The sequence below is a fragment of the Argentina silus genome, assembly GCF_951799395.1.
Source record: "Argentina silus genome assembly, chromosome: 16".
Taxonomy (NCBI): domain Eukaryota; kingdom Metazoa; phylum Chordata; class Actinopteri; order Argentiniformes; family Argentinidae; genus Argentina; species Argentina silus.
In genome coordinates this window covers 6,738,556-6,762,394 of record NC_139670.1, presented here as the reverse complement: position 1 = coordinate 6,762,394, position 23,839 = coordinate 6,738,556, and the positions used below count along the sequence as shown (strand labels likewise).

General features: G+C 50.1%; 1 protein-coding gene across 1 annotated transcript; it reads right to left on the bottom strand.

The window, feature by feature from the left end:
* Positions 1–138: 138 nt before the first annotated feature.
* On the bottom strand, positions 139–23,002 carry fasn (fatty acid synthase). Its single transcript, XM_083687915.1, has 41 exons — positions 22,746–23,002; positions 18,237–18,377; positions 16,838–16,990; positions 16,530–16,703; positions 16,155–16,355; positions 15,881–16,003; positions 14,912–15,027; positions 14,597–14,731; positions 13,993–14,476; positions 13,663–13,850; positions 13,280–13,469; positions 13,026–13,120; positions 12,703–12,837; positions 12,195–12,398; positions 11,876–11,991; positions 11,506–11,681; positions 11,223–11,414; positions 10,790–11,056; positions 10,497–10,676; positions 10,069–10,272; positions 9,578–9,894; positions 9,022–9,420; positions 8,731–8,895; positions 8,498–8,613; positions 8,122–8,276; positions 7,721–7,924; positions 7,442–7,592; positions 7,061–7,239; positions 6,793–6,912; positions 6,496–6,618; positions 6,121–6,344; positions 5,623–5,827; positions 5,268–5,419; positions 5,071–5,162; positions 4,582–4,976; positions 4,246–4,434; positions 3,789–4,016; positions 3,414–3,625; positions 3,099–3,197; positions 2,477–2,728; positions 139–2,262 (listed from the first exon to the last, which is right to left on the bottom strand). Exons 2-41 carry the CDS (start codon positions 18,361–18,363, stop codon positions 2,125–2,127), a joined length of 7,575 nt encoding a protein of 2,524 aa, XP_083544041.1. The 5' UTR covers positions 18,364–18,377; positions 22,746–23,002; the 3' UTR covers positions 139–2,124.
* Positions 23,003–23,839: the final 837 nt, after the last annotated feature.

Below are 23,839 nucleotides of genomic sequence, written 5' to 3'. Positions count from 1 at the left end.
AATTGTCTGTAAATTACAGTTGTTCTTATTATTATGTGTGAGAGGAGACACTTACTTGAGTGAAAACAAACATCTGCGACTGGTATTTGTGATGGTGAGTTTGTCTACAATGCACGGAAAAAAAACTATGAAACCAAATGTTAGTGATAGCTCTTTATTTGGACTAGTACAATAAATACTTGAAAAACTACAACTACAGAGGAGCACACCATCAATTCCTCCTCCTTTTCACTGCAACCAATCACCAAGCTCACATTGAGTCACCCGACTCTTCATAGACTTGATTAGAAGTCTCAGAGGTCAGATTGGTCTGTTGCATTCTGGGATTGGACCCCTGATTGTGGAGGACCGTCAGTGGTCAGTAAAGGTCATGGGAGTCAAAAACAGCTGAAGGTGGATGTTACTCCCAAAACACAGATCTAGGGTCAGATCACAATACCCCCCCCAACTTCACCTGATCATTGGTTAGGGGCAACTTCTACCTACTCCTCAAAAACAAAGCCCGTTCTTCAGATCAATGATTCCACACCCGACGGTACCCTTAAATCCGACAACATTACAAACAATATTGAAGCTTGGACAAATAACTACTTGACTTTCAGTGAGACATGAACCTGGCACTACTCCAATACTGTACCAATGCTCTGTTTCCATTCATAAAAGTGCCTACTTTTGAAGTATTTGCAAGTTGACATCTGATAATATTCAAAATATTCAAAACATTAGTCTTATGTAATAATATTTCAGGAATGTTGGGAAATATCTTCACATTGAAGAAAAGAAAAAACATAATAAACAAAAGGGTTAATTTTGTAATATTAGTACATAATCCATTGTGGTGGTTACATAGAACAATGTTTAAAAACAGCAGCAATTTAAGATTTTGTCAAAAGAAGCCTTCATTATAGAAATTTGACTTGTAGAGTTCCAATCAGTGTTCCTAAACTTCGACTCACAGTTTCACAAGCTCACAAGTCTTATTTCCAGTAAGTTCCGTACCATTCTGCATGTAGCTACAGTATAACCCTTCAGCTGGGGTTAGTTGGGGTTTTGAAGCCTCCTGCGTTGGAATGTGTATTCCCACCCCAGTGAACTTGTGTAACAATACTACTACAGTCACTGCATCTCTGCAAGGCAACAAACAGACAAACAAATATAAAAATCAACACCAATATGGATCATAACCGATGACCAAATGGTAAACAAACCCTTATTTGCAAAAAAAACCACACAACAACAACAAAAAACAACAGAAATAAAATTCCAAAGACAACCACTTTATACGGGTGTTCTCCTAACATAGGTTGTAAAAGGTAGAGAGATGTGACAGGTGTTAACAGGTGAGTACAGTAGCTATGTACAGGTGAGATACACCACGTCTGCATCATTAGGGCTCTGCTAAGGTTTGGCATAAGATGAGACATGCACAGGCGCACACACACACACACACACACAGAGTGCATACTGTAGGTACATGGTCCGGGTCCACAAACATACACACATCTTTCTCAATAACATCACTAAGCACCCTTTAGCAGACTGGCTGGGTTGAGTAGTAGAGCATCATATCAGAAGAGCTACGTCACGTTATCTAGGCACTAGTCTTGCTGGCAAGGTAGCCAAGCTCTCATGCTAGGCTAAGTATAGGTTCGAGCGCGTTTCCAGTTGCATTAGGATTACAGGTCAGGTGAGATATAGATATCTAACATTACCCTACAATTCCAAACATGATAAGATACAGAATAAAAAAAGTAACAAGTAAAAGAGAAGAGAATCCAGAAGACCGTACTGGTAGAGCACAAGCATACAGCACATTGTTCCCACGGGAACGGACCCTGTGGCAGCCAGCTAACAGCTTCGATAGGTTGGGGTTTCTGCCCGTTTCAGGGATTGACCAATGGGCTTTGGGATTTTGGGGTGGGGAAGGTGCATTTGGGGGTAAGGGGTTGGGCCTCTTCAGTGTGGTAGAACCTTCCAGATAGAAATATAACGCATAGAGCGTACACAATTCCTTGTTCTATACCAAACAGAGAAGCACATCTGTTCTACATGGTATATCTCTATCTAAACATTCGGTACATCACATCCTACTGAAAAGTAAGGGGCTGAGAGACTAGGGAGGGTCTAACCCTCCCTGGGACTGACACGGGGCTCAGCCAATGAGCTGTGGATGATGCTGCTGATAGACTCCACCCCCTCTCCCTCCAGGAAGGTGCGATGGTCTCCCTCGATGATGTGGACCGACACCTTACCATCACACACCTGACAGGGAGAAGACGGTGAGAGGGGGGTCAGGGGGGCACACTTATTCAGCTTTGTCTGTCTGTGCAAGTATGCCTGCATGTGTGCTCACATGTACTTAGAGAGAGTATGTAACATGCATCTTACTATTTGTGTGAGCAAGTGAGGGTGCACATGCTTATTTTGTATGTGTGTGTATTTCTGTGTGTGTGTGTGTGTGTGTGTGTGTACTCACCTCGCTCAGTTTGTAGTCAGCTCCCAGGTTGTCACCGTAATCGCTGCTGGCCTTGGCTCGGAGCAGGGTGACGTTGCCGTGGTATTTGGTTGCCGGGACGTAACCGTCAGCGGCCTTGAGTTTGTAGTAGAAGGTGGCGGCGGCGAAGCGCAGGGAGTCCCGGCTCACGTTCTTATGGCTGGAGGTGATCAGATCCACAGCCACATTGACACGAGCTGACAGGTCTGACAGGGGGAGCAGGGTCTCCAACAACTAGGGGGGGGGAGAGAGAGAGAGAGAGAGAGAGAGAGAGATAGAAAGGGAGGGGGGAAAGGGAGAGAGGGGGGGGAGAGAAAGAAAGAGAGAGAGGGGGGAAAGGGAGAGAGGGGGGGGAGAGAAAGAAAGAGAGAGAGAGAGAGAAAGGGAGGGGGGGAAAAGAAAGAGAGGGGGAGAAAGAGGGTAGATAAGTAGAGAGAGAGGGAGAGACAGAGTAAAGAGAAAAAGAGAGAGCAGAAGAAAGGTAGACAGAGGGGAATTAAAAGAGAACAAAAGACATGAGTATCATACATCAACTGTAGTCTGATGACAGCTGAGCGGATGGTTGGTAGGTGTTTCTACTGAGGTACAGGCGTTGGCTGGTTACCTTGTTGTACTCAATGCCAGTGAACTGTTGGATGAAGGCACACAGAGCTTCAGTCTCAGCCTCCGACTCCTTTCCTGGGGTCAGCTTAGCTCTGTAGCTCTGGGAGAAAGGGTTCAAAAACACAGAGTTAACTCAACATAACACTAAACTGGAGGATGATGTGTGTGTGTGACATCATTTTAGTGGAGAGGGTTAATAGAGAATTATACACTGTGGGTGAGTAGTGTACCTCTGTGTGATAGTGCATGTCTGTGTGTGTGTGTGTGTGTGTGTACACACGTGTCTATATACACACACGCCTGTGTAAGCTCTCACCTGTGTGTAAGCAGCCACGTATGAGTGTGAGCCATCGAACAGGAAGAGGTACTCTACTGGCTGTCTCAGGACCTGCAGCTGAGAACACATCTCAAACGCCACGCAGGCCCCAAAGGAGTAGCCGGCGATCCGGTACGGCCCCTCCGGCTGTACCTCCCGCACACACTCCACGTAGTAGGTGGCCAGGGCCTGGATACTCTCCAGAGGAGCAGCTGGAGGGAGGGGGGAGAGAGAGAAGGTAGGCTTTTTAGCTCTCTTAAAATCCAACATTATCGACTACTACAAATCACAATCATAAAATCTGGGATTACTCAGCAGATTTGGAACGAGTGTGTGTGCGCGCGCGTGCGTGCGTGTGTGTGTGTGTGTGTGTACCTTTAGTGCACTGCAGGCCGTAGCAGGGTACGCTGAGCTTGCCCGTCAGCGTGCGGAAGGCGGCGATGGAGCCCTCTATGGGGTGGACGAGGAACAGCGGGCGCTCGTCACTCTGCACCTCGTTGAGCCGCGTGACCGTCGGGCCGTCAGGGTTGACCAGCAGCAGGCTCAGGTCCGACTCCAACAGAGAGCGCACTCCTCCCTTCTTCAGAGGGGACTGACGAGACTCTGGAGAGAGACAGACACACACTTCAGTCCATGACACACACACACACAATAAACACACAAACACACACAAATAGTAACACACACACACACACTAATAGTAACGCACACAAACACACACAGTGAAATTCTCGAACACATAGTAATTCTCACTTACACGGCCATGGCCTACCACACCCCAACAATTAAAATGTTCAAACCACCCCCCCCCCCCCGCCCCCCCTTCACACACCTTCCGTGCCTGCCGGTTTGCTGGACAACTCTCTGAGCTTGTTGATGGTGAGCTGTCTGATCTCCCTCATCGCCATGACGATGTCATAGTCTCGCTCCAGCGTCTGACGCACCTCCACGCCCATCAGGGAGTCCAGCCCCAGATCAGCCAATGAGGCGTCAGCGTTCAGGCTGCTGACATCACGCACGCCTGAGGAGGAGGGAAATGCGTCAGCAACGGCCACTTCAGAAGAAAAACTGGACTGTTCATGGGCATAAATCAACAAATCGACTTCAAAACGATCTCCATTGGCAATACACTGGTGCCATATGGAGGATCTCTCTCTCTCCCTCTCACCCAGGATGTGGGCCACTGCCTCCACCAGGTCTCTCTTCCCTGATCCCTCGTTCTTCACCACGCTCCTCTCCGGCAGCACGAAGCTGGACATCACCGGCCGCCGCTCACACAGGAAACGGTCCAGCACGTCCAGACAGGACGTGATGCGCTGTGGGAGGGTACCTCCGATCACCGCGTCGTTTCCGCCCATGGTCTCCAAGACCACGCCCACGTCGCCGATGGCACCCCACTGGACGGCCAGTCCGGGCAGGTTGTCGTGGCGCCTCTTTTCACACACGCGTTCCATGGCCGAGTTGGCGTAGCCGTAGTTACTCTGGCCGGCGTTGCCGCGGCCGCAGCTTACGGAGGAGAACGCCACGAAGTAGCTGAGGTCTGGGCAGAGTCGTCTGGTCACCCTGAGGAGAGGAGAGAGAGAGTACATACATGATACCTCCTTCAGTCCATTCACCTCAATACAATATACACTCGACCTCTGTGTGTGTGTCTTACTTGTCCAGGTGAAGGGTGCCATTGTATTTGGGTTTGTTGACCTCCAGGAACATCTGAGGGGTCAGGTTCTCTAGCATAGCATCCTTCAACACCTGACACAGAGGAGAGACAAGTTATAGAGAGAGACAGAGAGGCAGCAAGGGTATTGATGTGTGTGTGTGTGTGTATATATATTACATAGTAGGGTGTTGCATTACCATGGCGAGGTGGAAGACTCCTCCCACTGGCCCCAGTTTGCAGGCCTCGTTGATGAGTCTCTCCGCCCCCTCCAGGGTGCTGACATCACTGGTGGAGACCAGCACCTGCACGCCCATCCCCTGCCACTCCCGCACACGCTTCGCCTGGTAACCTGGCAACCGACAATAACACATGGTGACGGGACCGCCACAACAACACAGCATCTACAGTGTGGCTTTTAGGCTCCGCCTCCAACACAACACAACTAAACTCAACACAACACCATACCAAAAAAATCTGGAATTTCATCAAAACAAATGACTTAAGGCTGACACTACTGATCTTATTTCATCTCTGTGATTGTGTTTCTCTCACCGTTGCGGATGCCCGATCTGGAGGTGAGCACCAGTTTGCGGGCGCCCCTCTCCGTCAGCCAATGGGCGAGCTCCAAACCGAAGCCGCCCAACCCTCCAGTGATGATGTAAGAGTGGGAGGCTGGGCAGAAGGTACGACAGATAGCTGGGAGGGAGAGTGGGGAACCAACCGCCTGAGTCCCTGAACCCTTCTCCTCAGAACGCACCTAGAGAGAGAGATAGATAGATAGAGAGAGAGAGAGTTAGAGAGAGAGAGAGAGAGAGAAAGAGAGAGAGAGAGAGAGAAAGAGAGAGAGATAGAGATAGAGATAGAGATAGAGAGAGAGAGAGAGAGGTGTGTTAGACACAGGTCACAGAGAGCTCAGTGTAGTAAGAGGGTAATAACCTTGTTATAGCAAATAACACAAATAACTTTGTAACAGGACTGTCATAACAATGTCTAGACGTCTCTTAAGACAACTTAAGAAGGAAGGAAGAGGCAGGGGGATAACCAACTGACCTGTAGGAGAACCTTGCCGATGTGCTTGCCCTGGGCCATGTATCTGAAAGCATCCTCCACCTGGTCTCTCTCAAACACCGTGGTCCTCAGGGGCTGAACTACACCTCCCACAATCCCCTCCTTCAGCAGCTGGGACACTTCCTCCCACTCGCGGTTCCCCTCCTCAAACAGGGCGTCCAATAGGATGCCGTGGAACGCCACGTTCTTCAGGAAGAGAGCCATACCTGGAAGAAAACAGACAACGCACGTCCAACATTATGGCAACTCTTCACAAGATGCGTTCATTCCGTCAGAGCTCTGTTGATGCAGGTGCAAAGTGTATTTGGCACAAAATGGCTGCCAGTGAGAGAGCAGTTGCCGTGCTGTACCACTGACCCAGGGGGGAGTTGTTGGACAGGTCGTATTTGCCGATCTCCAGGAAGCGTCCATGTCGGGCCAGGCAGCGCAGACTGGCCTGCAGCTTCTCCTCAGCCAGGGAGTTGAGCACCATGTCCACACCTGAGAGAGTCACACACACACACACACACACACACACACACACACGAGTAAATATACATGAGAGTGTATAAGAGTGAGTGAAAAGGTGAGAGTGAGTGTATTTGATGATTTAACGGTGAACAGGAGTGTGAATGTGTGTCTGTGTCAGTGGGAGTACGTAAGTGTGTGTCTTACCTTTGCCCTGTGTGTGTAACAGGATGTGTTGTTCGAAGGAAGCGTCTCTGGAGTTGGCGAAGGAGTCGGCGGTGAGCTGAGGGAAACGTTCCTGCAGGTATGTCCGCTTCTCTGCAGAGCCTAGGAGAGGGAGGTCACATGGGTTACAGACACGGACCTACTGAGCAGCTCAGTGGAGAAAATATACTGTAATGGTATTACTATCAATGAGTGTGTGTGTGTGTGTGTGTGTGTGTGTGTGTGTGTGTGTGTGCACGTCCGTACTCACCCACGGTAGTGAAGACTCTGCAGCGTTGGCTCAGTGCTATGGCGATGGCTGCTTGGCCGACGCCCCCTGATCCTGAGTGGATGAGAACGCTCTCTCCCGGGCGGAGCCTGCCTCTCACCACCAGAGAGTAGTAAGCTGTGGCGTAGACCACGGGCACAGACGCAGCCTGCTCCAGGGTCCTAGACACAGACAGACAGACAGACAGACAGACAGACAGACAGACAGAGAGGTTTTAGTTGTTAGTTCATTAGATCAGTCTTTGGTTCAGTTCAGTTTTTGCCCAAATCATCAGTTTTTGGATATGACCTGGAGGTCAGGTGGTCAGGTAGAGAGTACAGCCTTCTACTGTACGTAAGGGAGGGTGACCCGGCTGTGACTCACCAGCTGGAGGGGACGTCCCAGAGGAAACGTGTGTCTGCGTCCACGCAGGTGGCCAGCCCCTTGGCGGGGAGCAGCCCCATCACACGCCTGCCGCTGGGGTCACGACCCGAGAACTCCATACCCAGCATGCACTGCTGCAGGGCCAGGTCTCCTACAGGGAGGGAGAGAAGAGGGAGGGAGGGAGGTCAGGTGTGTATATATCCGTGTCGTGTTTTACCTGAAACAGCGTCCATGGTCATTTTCCACCAGCCAGTGTGCTGCTGTTTGTGTCTGGTGTACCTGGTATAGCATCTGGTGGCAGTTTCCCTGTGGCCAGCATGATGTCTCTGAAGTTGAGGGAGCTGTAGTAGACGCGACACAGCTGCACGTCCGGGTTGGTCGGCACAAAATGGCGGAGGGGGGAGGCGATCCAGCGCAGGGAGGAGAGGTCGCCGCGGGTCAGCACGTTAACGTATGCCTGCTCCGTCGCCTCCTCACTCAGATCTGAGAGGGGAATGAGACACACACACATCAACGCCATTCCTCTACAGGTCAGATCCATGTTGGGGCCAATTTTAATTTAATTTTAATGTAAATTCAATTTTAATCTAAATTTTAGACACATTATAGTGTGTCAAAGGAGGGCCAGATGGACAGGTTGGCCAGAGCAGCGTGGTGGTTCTGTGATTGGTCGGTCATACCCTGTGAGATGAGCTGGTGTCTGAACACGCCCCAGCGTCCGTCGCGGAACACGTTCATACACAGATCCCCCTCCAAGGCCGACCGCATGGACTTGTGAGTAGGCTCCAGGGTGGGTGCCGCAGAGGACTCAGTCAGGTTGGTCACAAACGCACACCTGGAAAGAGAGAAAGAAAGAAAGAAAGAAAGAAAGAGAGGGAGAGAGAGAAGGGGGGGTAGGGAGAGAGGAACCAAGAGTACAGAGTGAGTATTATTATTTGGTGGGCAAACAATTAGATTTGAAAAGCTTTAAGTTGGGCCAGTCACACGGTATTCCGACGTTGGGAACCACTGTGATTCTGGAGAAGGGAGGGCTGAGAGAGGCGGACTGTGTCCTACCGTATGCGGTTGCCACCGGGCTCCTGACGCAGGCAGTTGACCATGCCCACGATACCAGAGTGGCCCTGGGTCGCTGTCAGCCACACTGGAGAGTCTGAGGGCTCAGCCAGAGTTGCCTGGAAAGGAGACAGGGAACAGTTAGAAAGGATTAGAAGCAGTCATGAACATAGAAACAGCTACAAGGACATTTAAAAAACAGGAAAAGGCAACGTGGTACATTCAGTGGTGTTCACCTTGAGGGTTTCCACCCACTGGTAGTCCATGTTGTCCACTGGCAGGAAGATGGGCTGTTTTCTGGGTAACTGACGGCGACACATGAAGAGGGCAGAGCCATAAAAGGACTTCCTGACAGCCACGAGGTTGAGAGAGGCCTTAGAGAAGATCTTCTCCCACTCAGCCTAGAGAGGACAACAACAACAACACTCAGAGACATGACACTGACAGAGTCTGGGCGAGGCAACATGTAACATGATTGAAGACTGTCCTAAGCCTTTAGACAATGCAATGTGTTGTGTGTGACTGACCTGAGTCAGCAGGCCAGGCTTGTTGTTCTGGTTCTGAGAGGAGGTGAGGAAGGCCACTGTCTCCCCCAGTGTCTCTCCCTTCAGCAGGGTGTGGATCAGCACAAAGCCCCCCTCTTTGGCCCCTGAGGCCAGGTTCCCCACCATCTCCGCAGGGCTGGCCCCCGGGGGTCCCCAGGCGTGGTTACACATCACCAGGTCAGCACCCCCCAGTCCCCCGGGCACGGGGCCCTGCAGGGGGTCCCACTGGGCAGACGTGACCCCCAGCTCCTCCAGGGTGGCCTGGTGGGGGGCCAGGAGGTCCAGGGAGGGGGCCGTGGCCGTGTAGTCCAGACGGAGCATGGGTTGGATGGTGAGAAGAGAGACGGCACGGGAGAAGAGACGGCCATCGCTGGACAGAGCCTACAGGGAGAGAGGAGGGTGAGATTAGTGTTACCATTGACCCCCCACACTATAAATGCAATCCTTCATAATCATTGACTTCATTATCATCATCACCATCAACACCACCATCATAATCATCATCATCATTATCATTCATGTGTAAGCGTCTGCTCACCTCCAGGACTTTGATTTTCCCAGGGGTGGTGTTCTCCAGGGCAGTGTCCAGGCAGTTCCTCAGGGCTGGGGAGTCCAGCAGGCCGTGGAGCAGGGGGTCCTGGAGCAGGCAGCCCCTCTCCTTCTGCACCGTCTGCTCCAGCTCAGACTGGAGGTTACCGTTCAGCTCCAGCCCACACAGCAGGGAGAGCAGCCGCAGCAAGCCCGGGTCAGAGGGCTCAGGGCTGGGGAGAGGAGAGTCAGACACCCCCTCCAGACCCGGGATGGAGAGCTTGACACCCTGTGGGGCCAGCTTACGCTGGAGCTTGTGGACCAGGCCTGGAAACACATCAATTAAGAATTCAACTCCACGTTAAAGACCAGTTCGACTTGCTGCATCTATTTAGTATGTATTTCCTGTATTTAACCAAGTAAGTGGAGATCTATCACAATAAAAATGAAAAAATAAAAATGGTAAAATGACACAGCAGAGAGGCCCCCTCATAGGCGTACCTTTGCAGTGCCTGAGCTGGTCTCCCAGCTTCTCATTGGCCGAGAGGCATTCTGTCTCCAGGTAGGGCACGAACACAAACTCCTCCAGAGTGGGCGGCCTCTGTTGCTGTTGGCGACGAGGCGCCACGGTGGCATGCAGGCCGGAGATCTGCACGCCTCCCGCCACGATGTTGTCAAGGCAACGGTTGACATAGACATCCACAGCTGGAGGACAGGCAGAGACGGGAGGAAACAGTCAGGGAAAGAAAAAAAACAGTCATCTTAACTCCCCCAGAGTAGAGCTGACAGATGATTAAGAAGTTGAGGGGGTCTGTGAATGTTTGGTGTTTATGTGTGCAAGAGAAAGAGGATAGAGAGAGAAACAGAAAGAAAGAGAGAGACAGAATGTCTGTGTGTGTGTGCGTGTGTGTGTGTGTATACACACTCACCCTTCTTTCCCTCAGCATACTCCATAGCCTTCTCCTGGTGCAGGGCAGGGTCCACACACACTGAACGAATGCGGGTGGGCAGTCGAAGGCTGCGCCCTGATAGGCCGACCACAATCATCTGTAGCATGGTATCCAGCAAGGTCACCCAGTTACCTGTCCACTCCAGCTTCCCACTGTCACCTACAGCAGCCAATCAGAGAGAGGAACAGAGCAGGGGGTCAGTGGTCATCAGCCAATCAGAAAAAAAAATGGATAGAGCAGAGTTTCAGCCAATCAAAACCACAGACACACACCTGCGTTGTTGGATTCCAGGATGCCCTGGAAGGTCTTGCCATAGTCGTAGCCGCGGAGACGGAGCTCCTTGTAGATGTCCCCGGCAGTCAGACGCAGTTTGGGGTCGCTGTCGTCCTTGACGACAGGCCGGCCAATCTGAGAACGGAATGAGTCCAGGGCAGCGTCCTCCAGAAGACTGACCTTCCCACTGACAGCCAGGTTGCCATTCTCAGACACCTCAAACCTGCTGGTGGCCGGCATGAGACGCACCTCCAACTGGACTGAACCTGAGAGGACAGAGATAGAGAGGAGAGAGAGGAGAGAGGAGAGAGAGGTTCAGGTTTAGATTAGAAGTAACTTTAGATGGAACTATACTCGCTCTCAAATTACAAAAACAGATCAAATTCTTCCACTCTGCTCCTCCCTCCCTCCCTCCCTTCCTTCCTTCCTCACCAGTTTTGGGCAAGATGGTGGCCCGGTGTATGGTGACGTCCTCAAAGGTCACTGGGGTCGTTTCCATAACAACCCCCAGGCTCCTCATCAGGGTCCTCCAGGCCAGCACCAGGTATCCGGTGGCCGGGTAGAGGACACGCCCATCGATGCAGTGGCCAATCATGTAGTAGTCTGGTGACTCAGGGTTCATGTCTGTGTAGAAAAGATCAAACATTTGCTAGCATCTGATAGAGAGTGTGTGAGTGTGTGTGTGTGTGTGTGTACATATGAATGTGTGTCTCACCAATGTTATAGATGGTGGCTGAGGTGGAGCCCCCCGAGCCTGCTGGGAAGTCCTCTGCCTTGGGCACGTCCCAGGTCTGGGTGTGGTCCCACTGGAGCATCGGGGAGATGAGCGGGGTCCCAGAGGGCACGGGGTACTCCACAGACGGGTACAGCTGGTTACTGTCCACATTGATCCTGCAGAGAGAGACAGAAAAAAAAAAAACACCTGTTAGAGCCATCTGAGCATCCACCATATTGCTTTTACCTATCCAGTCTTTTCAGATCAGTGAAGAAAAAACAGATGGAGTGGAGGAGAGCCACTGCACGCAATTGAGATGCATCAGTCACATCAGTCTCGTGTTGATGACGTCACAGTAGTCAGTACTAACCCGTTCATGTAGACCTTGCCGATGTGGGAGAGGAAGAATTCCAGGTTGTTGGCGTGTCCTCTCTTCATCAGAGGGAGGATGGAGCAGGTGGGCTTCAGGCTGCGCCTCAGGATGGCCTGCAGGGGGAGGCAGAGAGCACTGTTTCACACAAAACTGACCATCTACTGTACTTTCTATGATACAGACAAACACAGAAAAAACAATGAGCAGATTCATTAAGATAGCTCCAAATCATGATGTAAGAATTATAATGTATAATTATATGCAGGCTCATGTGGGTGCAAGAAGTATGCGCACGTGTGTGTGTGTGTGTGTGCACCTGTAGCAGGGCGTGCGGGGCTATCTCCACCACCACAGCGTTGTCTGGCACCAGACTCAGGCCCTCCTGGAAGAGCACAGGGCTGACCAGGTTGTTGACGTGGTAGTCAGCTGAGGAGTACAGGGCCAGAGGACTCTCCCAGTCCTCCTGAGGGATACTGGTGCTGATCCAACGAGCCGACCGCGGCTTGGGACTCTTTATCACCTACACAGAGAGACAGGTTTGGGTGCTTAGAGACAGGTTGGTTCAGTCAGGGTTGGGGTAAATTAAATTCAAATTCAGTCAATTCAAGCTTAAAGTTGGATTTAACTATACATTCTCCAACTGAAAAAGAACTGGAGTTATGAGTTTAAAGGCAATTTGTTAGGACCATCTCTTGCACTAGGTGGGGTGATTGTAGTCAAAGCCACTTCTAAATCTAGTTTTTGGATCAATGAATGTAGTAGAACAGTCTGTCCAGTAGGTGTCACTGTAGCATCGTGGAGGTGTATTTCTCAAAGCAGCATACCCTCTTCAGAGCAGCGAGCAGCGCCGGGGCGATGGAGGCCATGTAGTAAGAGTGGAAGGCCACTCCGGCACTACGGACCTCCTTGGCAAACACACCGCTCTCCTTCAGCTCAGCCACAAACTTAGTCACTGCCTCCTACAAACACACACACACACACACACACACAGTTAGATCCTAAAATGAGAGGTACCAATACAACACACACACACATCTGCACTAATATCAGCTATTGTTGGACTGTGGTATGTCATGGGTTCATTGTATGGAGATACACAAGATACACAGAATGAGTGGTATGCTAAAGCTCAGCCCTGATTGGTTACCTGAGGGCCAGAGATTGTGACGGTGTCCTCAGCATTGTGACACGCTGGAACTACCCCCTGAGGACACTGAGCCTTACACTCCGCCCACGTCAGCCCTGAGAGAGAGAGAGGGAGGGAGGGAGAGAGAGAGAGGGTTAACAGGTTCAAGTCAACAGGTGCAAGCTGTTTCAATATCATCACACAATGCATGCACACATACACAGCCTTCTCTCTCTCTCTTTCTCACGCACACACACACACACACACGTCCTTACCCACTGCAGCCATGCCCCCTGGGGGTAGGTTAGCCTCCTTGATGGAGCGCCCCCTCCAGTAGGCAGCCAGGATGGCCTCCTGGTGGCTGAGGGAGCCGTCTGCGTAGCCACAGGCCAGCTCGCCCACAGAGTGGCCAACGATACCATCAGGCTGCAGCCCCAGCTTCTGTAGCAGGTCTATCTGAGCGATCTGAGACAGGGACAGGGGAGGGGCCGTTTGAACTGATATGTTGAGAATACTACATCATCTTTACTCATCTTTATGATGTGATTTGATTGGACTGCATGGGCCACAAATACAGAAAATGTGTGTGACTAAGTCGCTTTCGATGAACGGCTAAATGGGTGTAAATGTCTGTGGTAAGATGGCCGCCCTCCTGTACCTGTATGGCGGCGAGGCCTACGAAGGCGTGAACGGTGTCCTCGAAGGTGCTCTCATCAGCCTCCATCAGCAGACTGGACACCACCAGGCCCGTGTCCTTCAGCGCCGTGTCGGAACGCAGGATGGACTCCTGGAACTCCGGCAGCTCCATTAGGCTGCGGCCCATTCCTCCCCACTGGGTGCCCATACCTGAGACACACACACACACACACACACACACACACTTTACTTCAAACTGCAATGTAAAAGAGGCACAAAGCTTAAAAATGAGGGTTCATGTTGTACATGTAGTTCCTTCTCCCCCCCGTCCACCAAACCACTGATCTCTCACCTGAGCAGACATACCACAGCGGCCTGGGCGTGGCCTGAACCTGCTGCACCTCTGTGACATCACTCGCGGTGCCAATCAGAGCGTAGCCCCTGCAGGGCATGCCGGCCGTGGGCATCCCCGACACCTCGTTTAGCAGAGACAGGAAGTTGTCATCATTCCCGTGTTCCCTCCCCTTATTGAGCAGGGCAGTGACAGCTTCCTCCGTGCGTCCGCAGGCCTGGAGGAGTCTGGGTACAGCTTTGGGGGTAGGTGGGGCTGTAGGGGGTACTTTGAGAGGTTTACTGGTGTCGGCAGGGGGGCGAAGGATCACGTGGACGTTGGACCCTCCAAAACCAAAGGAGTTGATGCCAACGATGCCACCGCGGACAGGGATGGGCTCGTTGACCACGCGCAGACGCCCGTCGCTGAGGGCAGGGATGTCTGTGTTGGGGCTGTTGAAGTGGATGTTAGGAGCCCACACACCCCGCTCCAGAGACAGCACCACCTAGAAGACGAAGCAGGGACGACATGGAGAGTGTAAGCTAGGAAGGGAGGGGAGGGCTGAAGGCAAGGACTCCTCCAGAGGTCAGCACGAGACCAAGACCTAAACTGTACCCAGTCTCACCTTCGCAAGGGCAGACAGGCCGGAGGCGGGCTCTGGGTGGCCCATGTTAGATTTGGTGGAGCCAATGAGCAGTGGGTCCCGCTTTGATTGACAGAAGACACCGACGATGCCATTCACTTCCTGTGGGTCGCCGACCTGGAAAAGAAAATAACCTACGTCAGTTGGGAGACAGCTACTGAGAGTCACATGATTCATCAGGGGGGAGGAATGTGACAGAGCACACTTCACGGAACATTCTGGAACAGAGAGTTATTGGGTGTGGGTGCGGCTGTGCCTCTGACATGAGTGTGTGTGTGTGTGAGTGCGTGTGCTCACCTTGGTCCCTGTGCCGTGGGCCTCGATGTACTCCACCTGGTCAGGTGTGATGTTGACCTCCTCGTAGAGCGAGCGCACCAGCCTGGACTGCATCTCACCTGATGGGAACGTCACACCTGAGAGAGAGAGAGAGAGAGAGAGAGAGAGAGGGGGGGGGGGCATAGTTACATCACCAGGAAAGAAAGATAATCTTGTCAACAGTGAGGGAATTTGGAGATGCAAATGCATGTGCTTTGACCAACTAAATATCTTTGAATTGCCAAGACATGTCTGACAGAGTCTTTTGGAGAAGCCACTGCAGATATCTTTAGCTTTATGTAACGGAGGTCACCCAGTCGCTGTGTGTCTATGGGGAGTCTGGCCTTCTGAGCACGGCAGGCTGGCATGTGTGGTATGGAGTGTGTGACAGACTTGGCAGAGGGAGGGCAGGGGGGGACTGGCCTTTGTTCTACTTGGAGCATAGTCCCCACGAGAGCTGTTAGGTGTGATGTGTGTGTGTGTTTGTGTGACGTGTATTTCGGTGTCACACTTGTGAGTACCCCCCTCTTCTAGCCAGGTCTGTTTATACACATGGGCTTCTGGGGTAAGTGTGAGGGGTGACTGGGGGAAAGGTCAGTGTGTGTGTGTGTGTGTGTGTGTGGAAACTCCAGCTCAGGTCCCACTACTCTATTACACCACACATTGGTCTGTATTTCAAAGGGCTGGAGCTGGGGCTGCCTGGGTATTAGCTCGGGAGATTACACTGAAACATTTGAATGGGATTTAAAAAGTGAAACAAGGTGACACTCATTTCATAATGGATCAACAAAAAAACAAAAACATGCATCGGGGGTTGAATCTAAACCCCTTCACATGATACCCTGACGAGCACGAAGAAAGGATAGATTTCACACTGGGCAGATGGCATCACTGGTGAGAGCAGTAGGTGTAATAAATAAATGAGCAGGTGAACGCGCTGCTGTGTCTCACCTTGCTCCTTGTATCCGTCTGTGTTGTTGCCAGCGTTGAGCACGGTGGCGTAGACCCTCTTGGCCATGGACCGCCTGGTCAGCAGCACTGCCACTGCAGCCTCCGAACGACAGTACCCGTTTCCTGGGGGAAGAAATAGACAGACGGACCGGGATATAATGTTAGTTAACAGTGGTATATCTTGAATTTCCTGTTCTTTGATTTGTATTGGTAGTGTCTAGGAGTAGGGGCTGGGGAGATGATTTCAGACTGAGCATCTCTCTCTCTCCCTCACCTGAGGAGTCAAAGGACTTGCACGTTCCTTCCGGACTGAGCATGCCCAGTTTCATGAACTGCACCGAGGTGTTTGGTTTGAGCAGCAGGTTGACCCCACCCACTAGGGCGGAGTCACAGTGTCCGTGACGAATGGCGTTGAAGGCGTTCTCCAGAGCCAATAGGCTGGAGGAGCAGGCTGTGTCGATGGCTGTGCTGGGGCCTGACAGAGAGAGACAAACACATGAGGAAAAGCAAGTTCTGCAACTAAACTGCTACTCAAGTTTGATTGTTCCTACGTCCGGCAGAGAAAACATCTCCTTGAAAATCACCCTAATACTCTGGTGATCACAGTGATAAAACCCTGTAAAAACAGATTATCTTGGCGATGTTGTACCGTTGAAGTCGAAGAAGTAGGAGAGTCGGTTGGCAAACATGGCGCGCTGGCACCCGGTCATGCTGTATCCTAGCAACTCCTCGGGGTCTCTGCTGAAAGCTTCGCCAGCCTCTGAGCCGCTCACCCCGATGTACACCCCAGTCTTGCTGCCACGCAGGGCCGTCGGGTTCAGACCTGACCCCACACACAATGCACACATTCAGCATTCTGGAGGCTCAAGGATATTCTGCCCCATCTGGCATTCATCCTCCTCCCCCCCCCCCCCCCACCACCCCCCCAAAAATCTCCTCCCCCTCTCCTCTTCTCACCTCCATCAACAATAGCTTCATAGGAGATCTCCAGCATGAGGCGGAGTTGGGGGTCCATGGTGTGGGCCTGTTTGGGGTGGACCCCGAAAAACGCTGCGTCGAACCGGCTGATGTCCTTCAGCTTCCCGTTCCTCTTGGGAAGTCCGTAGAGACCTGGGAAATAACAGGGAATGTCAGAAGGGAACATTGAGGGAATACAGCGGAAACAGGGCTGGGTTTTTTCCCCACACATCTATCAGTAGTCCCTGGGATTCAGAGAGACAGAGGACCTGACCTGGTTATGTGACAGCCATAAATCCACTACTTTCATTAATTATTGTTCACAAACAGGCCAGTTCAATCTCTCCTCTCTCCATCTCTATGCAGAGGGTGTCCCAGTCTCTATGAAGAGGGTGGGTCTCTCCCTCTCTCCCTCTCCCTCTCTCTTCTCCTCCTTACTCCTCCATTTTCTTCTCTCCTCCCACCCCTCCATTTTCCCCTCTCCTCTCCTCTCCTGTGGTGTGTGGTCTGAGGGGTGCCGGCTGCCTGGGGCCTTTTAGCACATGAATGTGAGCTTTAGCTGGTTGCCAGGCACTGGGAGATGAGAGGTGCTATTGAGAGGAGAGACGGGAAGAGAGACAGCCTCAGAGAGAGGGAGAGCTAGAGAGAGAGAGAGAGAGAGGGAGAGAGAGACAAGACACAGTAGAGTACAGGAGAGAGAAGAAAGGAGAAAGAGCGAGACAGAGCTAGAGAGAGTGAAAGAGAGCCGAGGAGAGACAGAAAGAGAGCGAGAGAGCGGAAAGAAGCCTACAGAATTGTTGCCAGCAACACCACAGCCAGGTGGCCAAACGCAGCGGCAGCAGACACAAGACGCCGGAGACTACAGAACAGCTCTCACTGAGCCTCACACATGAAAGAGCGCTAACCGCTAGCTAATATATGAGAGCAGCAGCTGGGGTTCACGTGGATTCATTCATGTAGCAGTAGGGTTAGGGTTACCGACTTAACCAGGAAGGTTTACTGTCAAAATATTCGTCAGCAGAGGATGGATATTTCCTGTAATGTCTTAAAATGTGTAGAATATTCCACGACGAGACAGCGGGATAACCACTGGCATGATACAGTACATGTCTGTAAACATATGTTTTAGTACCAAGCAGCAAAACTTAGCTCCTCATCAGCTATGACTGTGTGCAGGTTTAGTTCTGTTATTGTGCTACTGTAAGCCTGGATGACAGCCTCGGACATTTCAGGCTCGTTGTAACATTCAAGCATTTTTCACACTTCAACAGATTTCTAACAACAGCAAGAACATCATCATCAACTGTGATAGCATACTACACGTTGACAAATCAGTGAGCCAATAGCGGGTCCTCGGTGATGACACACCGGGACGCCAAAAGGTCACCGCCGCTCTCACCTGGCTTCCACCGCCTGTCATCTTCTGTTACCATGTCAACCCCGTTGAAGAGATTCTCCCAGAATTCCTCCAGGTTGTTGGACTCAGGCAGCCGGCCCGATATCCCGGCTATGACAATCTCGTCCATCTTGGGAAGGCTTACTGTGGGAAGAGAAGAGAGAGAGAGAGAAAAGGTGAGTGAGGGAGTGGAAAAAGAGGAGAGAAAGAGAGGGAACTTGGGGGGGGGGGGGGGGGGATGAGGGAAGGGGAAAAGAGGGAGAAGGAGAATAAAAAAGGGAAAGAGAACAGTCTAGACAAAAACAACCCTGGGGTTATTTCATCCCCCGCAAGGACTCGAACAAGAGTTTCACGTCAAGAACAATAGACTTAGCATGCTTGACCAGGCAGAGCGGAGTGTATCAATGTTACTCCCTAGGACACCATGTTCAGATCAGCGTAATAAAGATGCTTTTTAGGTCAACCAGTTCACCTTAGGCTCTGTCTGAGGCAACACTCAATTCAGACGGGTCCATGAACTGTAAATGAGGGAGGCGGAGGAGGCACTGGGTGTATGGGTGTGTCCACTATGGCGGAGAGTGAATGTGTTTGTGTGTGCGCCCGCACGCATGTGTGTGGCATTGTGTGACAACCAGGGAATCTGTGAGAGTGTGTGTGTATGGGCATCCATGCATATAGGTCTGAATGTGACCATGCATGAGTGAGAGCATGTGCACGGGCCCAAGAGAGAGGGTCCGGTTAGGGTTTCTGGGCCAAGCCATTCCGTGCTTGCCAGCCAGCTTCACTGACCAATGAGATTGCAAGGGAGGAGCCAGTGGCCCTGCAATCACTTAGAAATGCAGTGAAGCGCTGCTCCCCGAACACAGAAGCCCCTCTGTTAGGCCTTCCTCACACGGGGGACCGACACAACAAAAGAGGAGGGAGAGAGATAAGCTCACGCTTTATTTCAGCCCTGTTGTATTGTGGATCCCCTTACAGCAGGGTGCATCTCAATGCATGGTGGACTCCACTCCACCTGTCTCCCCATCAAGTGCACCGCCCTCTAAGTGAACCAGACAGGAGGTGGAAGCCTCGCCCCTGTTAACAATATGGAGGACGGCTTTCACCTCGCCTGTGTTTTCAGTTCAGTGCAGATGAATGAGGGGGGCTAGAGAGGGAGCTTGGATCCACAGTTAACCTTGTTAAACAGCGCGGCAGTGAGAGATAAGAAAGTGAAACAATCAGAGGGTGGTGATAATGTACTGGACACCCAACACCGTGGCAACGGGACAGCCAGATCTGTTCTTTACAATAGCAGATTGGCTACTCTGTCTGTGTGCAACATCCGACGGTGCAGAATCCTGTGAGCCAGGCAGTGTGTGTGTGTCCCCGTCCGTCCACCAAGTATTTTAACATTCCCCTGATAACTCAACAAAAGTAATTTGAATGGCAAAGACTGCCCCTTCCAAAACGCCTCACGTCACGTCACTGAGCGTAACTCAGTACAATGCCTACAGTCATTCATTACAAGTGTATGGGATCCGCTAACAGCCTCGGGCATGAATGCCGGCAATCAAATCAGAAGGAAAAACTTGAGAACCAAGTAACACACACGCACGCACGCACGCACACACACACACACACACACACACACACACACACACACACACACACACACACACACACACACACACACACACACACACACACACACACACACACACACACACACACACACACACACACACACACACACACACACACACACACACACACACACACACACACACACACACAGCTGAGAGATGCATTGAACAGGAAACCTATGCAGCACTTGCCAAGTCACTACATCCCCAACTCTCACACCTCTAACAAAGGACCGGCGCTGGAATGTGGAAGGACTAAAATGAAGGGGGGAAGATTATGAGAACAGACGATAGGAGTGAAAGATGGTGAGCAGGAAAAAAGACAGCTGCAGACTGAGGAAGACAAGAGAGATTGCTTGTGTCATTATAGAAGATAAGATAGCCTGTCTGGTCAGGGTCAAGATAGGGTTAATCTGCTCCTGTTACGTTACGTACGTTCAAGTACTCTGGTGACAAGAGCTTCAATGCTAAAACGTGTTGATTTTGAATAACAGACAGCTTTTATGACACCCTCCAATAGACTCGGAAAGTGGTTTGTTTTCAGACAGGTGTGGACACGCTATAAACCAACGTCTGTGTCACAACACGCACCTCACTGCACCCACCCGTCCCGTCCCGTCAGCTCAGGAACAACAAGGAAGGATGAGTCAACCACACACACACACACACACACACACACACACACACACACACACACACACACACACAATCCCATAATGCACTGTGCCAGCCTGCGACAGCCATTCCAATGCTAAGCTCCAACGTGCATCTGCCAGGCCTTTGCCGGCTCACTACGTACTCACTGTAAGAGTCTTAGCCTATCACCTGTAATAGCCACAGAGAATCTATCCATCACAATAGACAATTACGCTCAAGACCTGTGTGTGTGTGTGTGTGTGTGTGGGGGTGGGTGGGGAGGGGGGTAGGAAGAACCGTAGTAATGTAGATCATATCCTGAACAAGACATGTTGTGGGTGAACTGTACAGTTACATCTTGAACTGTAAGTGTGATACCGACAACACCTTTCGCTTTGCAAAGTAGCCTAAAGGGATTGGAAGAGGGTGCAGTTGGGATTATCATCTAGCTGACCCAGATCAGTGAGATGGCTTTCTGCATGCAACACCTCTGACATCTACTTAAACTGGATGAGTGACTGCTGCAGTACAACTGTAATGTCCACAGTGGAACACATGGAGGATGACATAGCTTTCTGTTGTCTCTCAGTGTTCATTTCTCTCTGTCTCTCTCAATCTATTATCTTTTTAGTCTTTTTCAGATAATGTGAGAGATATTTAATCAATGTAATCCAACATAAACATGTTTAGTGCAGGTCTACTTAACTATTTCCCACTAAAGAAGATCCAAATGTGTGACAACCAATACACAGATTCCAGGTCACATTTGTCTCAACCTGTCGTCAGGTAGGATTCCTATTGAAAAGCACCTGGAGGGTAACAGAGAGCAACATGACATACGACAGATTCCTTTGCTGTGATGCAATGGACAACATCCATCTCAAGACACCAGAACAATCCAGATGACAGAACAATCCAGTTCCCAAATGACTATCAACAAGAACACCCAAACCAAGGCATGCAAAAATGATGTAAGTGCTCGGTAATGGAATGTTTTGAGAACCTCCTGAACTTGCCCGGCATCTTGGCTGGAGGGTAGGAAGACAAAGCACATTGGTGATTTGTCCAGTTTGCCCAGTTGCTGCTCAGAGCATGGCACATTCCTCACCCAGGCTTCAGAAAGGGCCTTCTTCTCTCACAATCCTGCTCCTTTATTCAAGGAAGCACTGTCAAGAGAACTGAGGAACAGACTGGGAGTGGGGTACCTGATATTCACGTTATGCATCAAGCCACTCTTTTCAATGTCTTTATCCCAAACCTCAGGTCTGGACTAGACCTTTGAGGACCAGGGCTACGACCAAGGAAAAGTCCAATCGCCCAACCATTGACATGACATCATTGGTCATGTGTGGGTTTATTGTATAGGAGGGATTATGAGTCAAGCTCAGCAGGTGACAGAGGTCAAAGCCTTTTTCTGAGATAGCCTACATTCTGCAATACAACTCTTCAGATGACTCATGACAACGAGGTAACAGCAGCACTAGGATATAGTTGCCAATTAATCAAAAACGTCACATGGACAGACAAGCCTTTTTCAATAAATGAAATACAAATACGTCTGAGTGGTTAATAATCACCACGTTATGGATAATCAAAGCCTTCAGTTTAATAGGACGACACGACTAGGCCCAGATCTGTAAACTAGGTAATGCTATCCTACGCAGAGGCCATGCAAGGCCTTTTTTTTCTTTTTTTATCTCGTGCTGCTCCCAATTTTAGAACAGAGTTGAAGGCAAGCCAAAAGCAGATACAAAGCTAGAGGCAATGATGTCCCAAACATAAACAACTGAACCAATACTAACAACATAACCAGAAGATATACAATTAATAGTACCTTGTGCATATGTATACAATACATATATTATTGTTTAAGAAGCTAGCTAACCACATCCAATGTGTTCACTCGAACGCATCATCTTCCGTGTCATCATTCATGCTAGTCGTGATGAGAAGACGGCATGCCATAAACTTGACTTTGCACTTGAACTGAACGCTAGCTAGCCAAGTACCGTTCATTTTACAACGCAGATGATGAGTGACGCTAGCTATTCTAGGTAATATCAGTCTGATAAAGCAATACGGTCATGAAAAAAAACACGTTGCTCATCATAACCATCAGAGTATGTTCATCAATGCAATCTGCGTTTATCTCCAGTCGTTGACGACGGCTTTATAGTCTCGACGGGATCAGACTGGGGACATCCTCTCCCCGGCTATCTTGATGAGAAGACTTAATAGCACGAACACTTACCTGAAATTAAACGTAGTTCAAATGTCCTTTAAAAGGGAAAAAATAGAGGAACAAAATATTACTTAATTGCTTAAGTAATTGCTTGGCATATATTCCTTGTTTTCCAATGTTCCGAGTGTGCTTGGCTGTGTGTGTGTGTCCCTGCTAACGTTGTTCGGGAGGAATCGCTATCTCTTCCCGTTCCCTGCCTAGCCCTTCCAATTTCTCTCGCTTCTTTGATTCCCTTTCTCAGTTCAATTTAAATGTCTGACATTCTCCCCGGCCACGCCACATGGGCTGACAGCTTGGCTGCGCTACTCAGTCCAATGAGAAAGGAGGCAGGTCTCGCAGACTCAGCCAGTGATGGGGTGATTCGCTGAACGCCCTGTAGTTTCAGAGGAAAAAAAACTGAAAACGCAAGGGAAGGTTATTGGAGTTCATTCGTGTACCGCTGGATGTGAGTGCACCATCTTTGTCTGATAAGCGTCCAAGTTCATCATTTAAGTTCAAAGCGCAGAAAATAGGTTATTGAGAGACATCTTTTACCTGAGCGGTGTGTCAAGACTCTGCTTGCATTTCGAAATGTTGCACACAAGGGCAGAGCTGCAACAGTTCATGGATATTGGGAAATTGTACAATCAATTTGATGGCAGCGTGTTATTTGATCAATTTGACTGAGGCTGGTTGTGTTTCTTTTGCTTTTCATACATTAATGTTTACATTTTGTGCAATTTGCTATTTTATGGGAAGCCGATGTAGCAGTAATGATGGATGCACCTTACAGGTAATTTCATTTTATTTTCTAAATAATTTAGTGTAATCTTATTATAAATTCAAGTATATTTGTTATGTAACAACAATGAAATGTATTAAAAGCTTCAGTGGTTAAACAAGCCCAGATTAGTACTCAACTGTATTTTAAATACTTATTTCAATATTACTGTAACAGTACTGGATATGATTGGCAGGAAGTGTAATAACATAAAGTGCTCTGGTCCATAGTGACATCCTCTGGTCGAATAGAGGAATCCCAATTGTCACTAGTAATGTAGTCAGGTTTGAAGAAATATAGTGACTTTATATACTGAATTTTTGTTATGACGTACGCAAAGTGT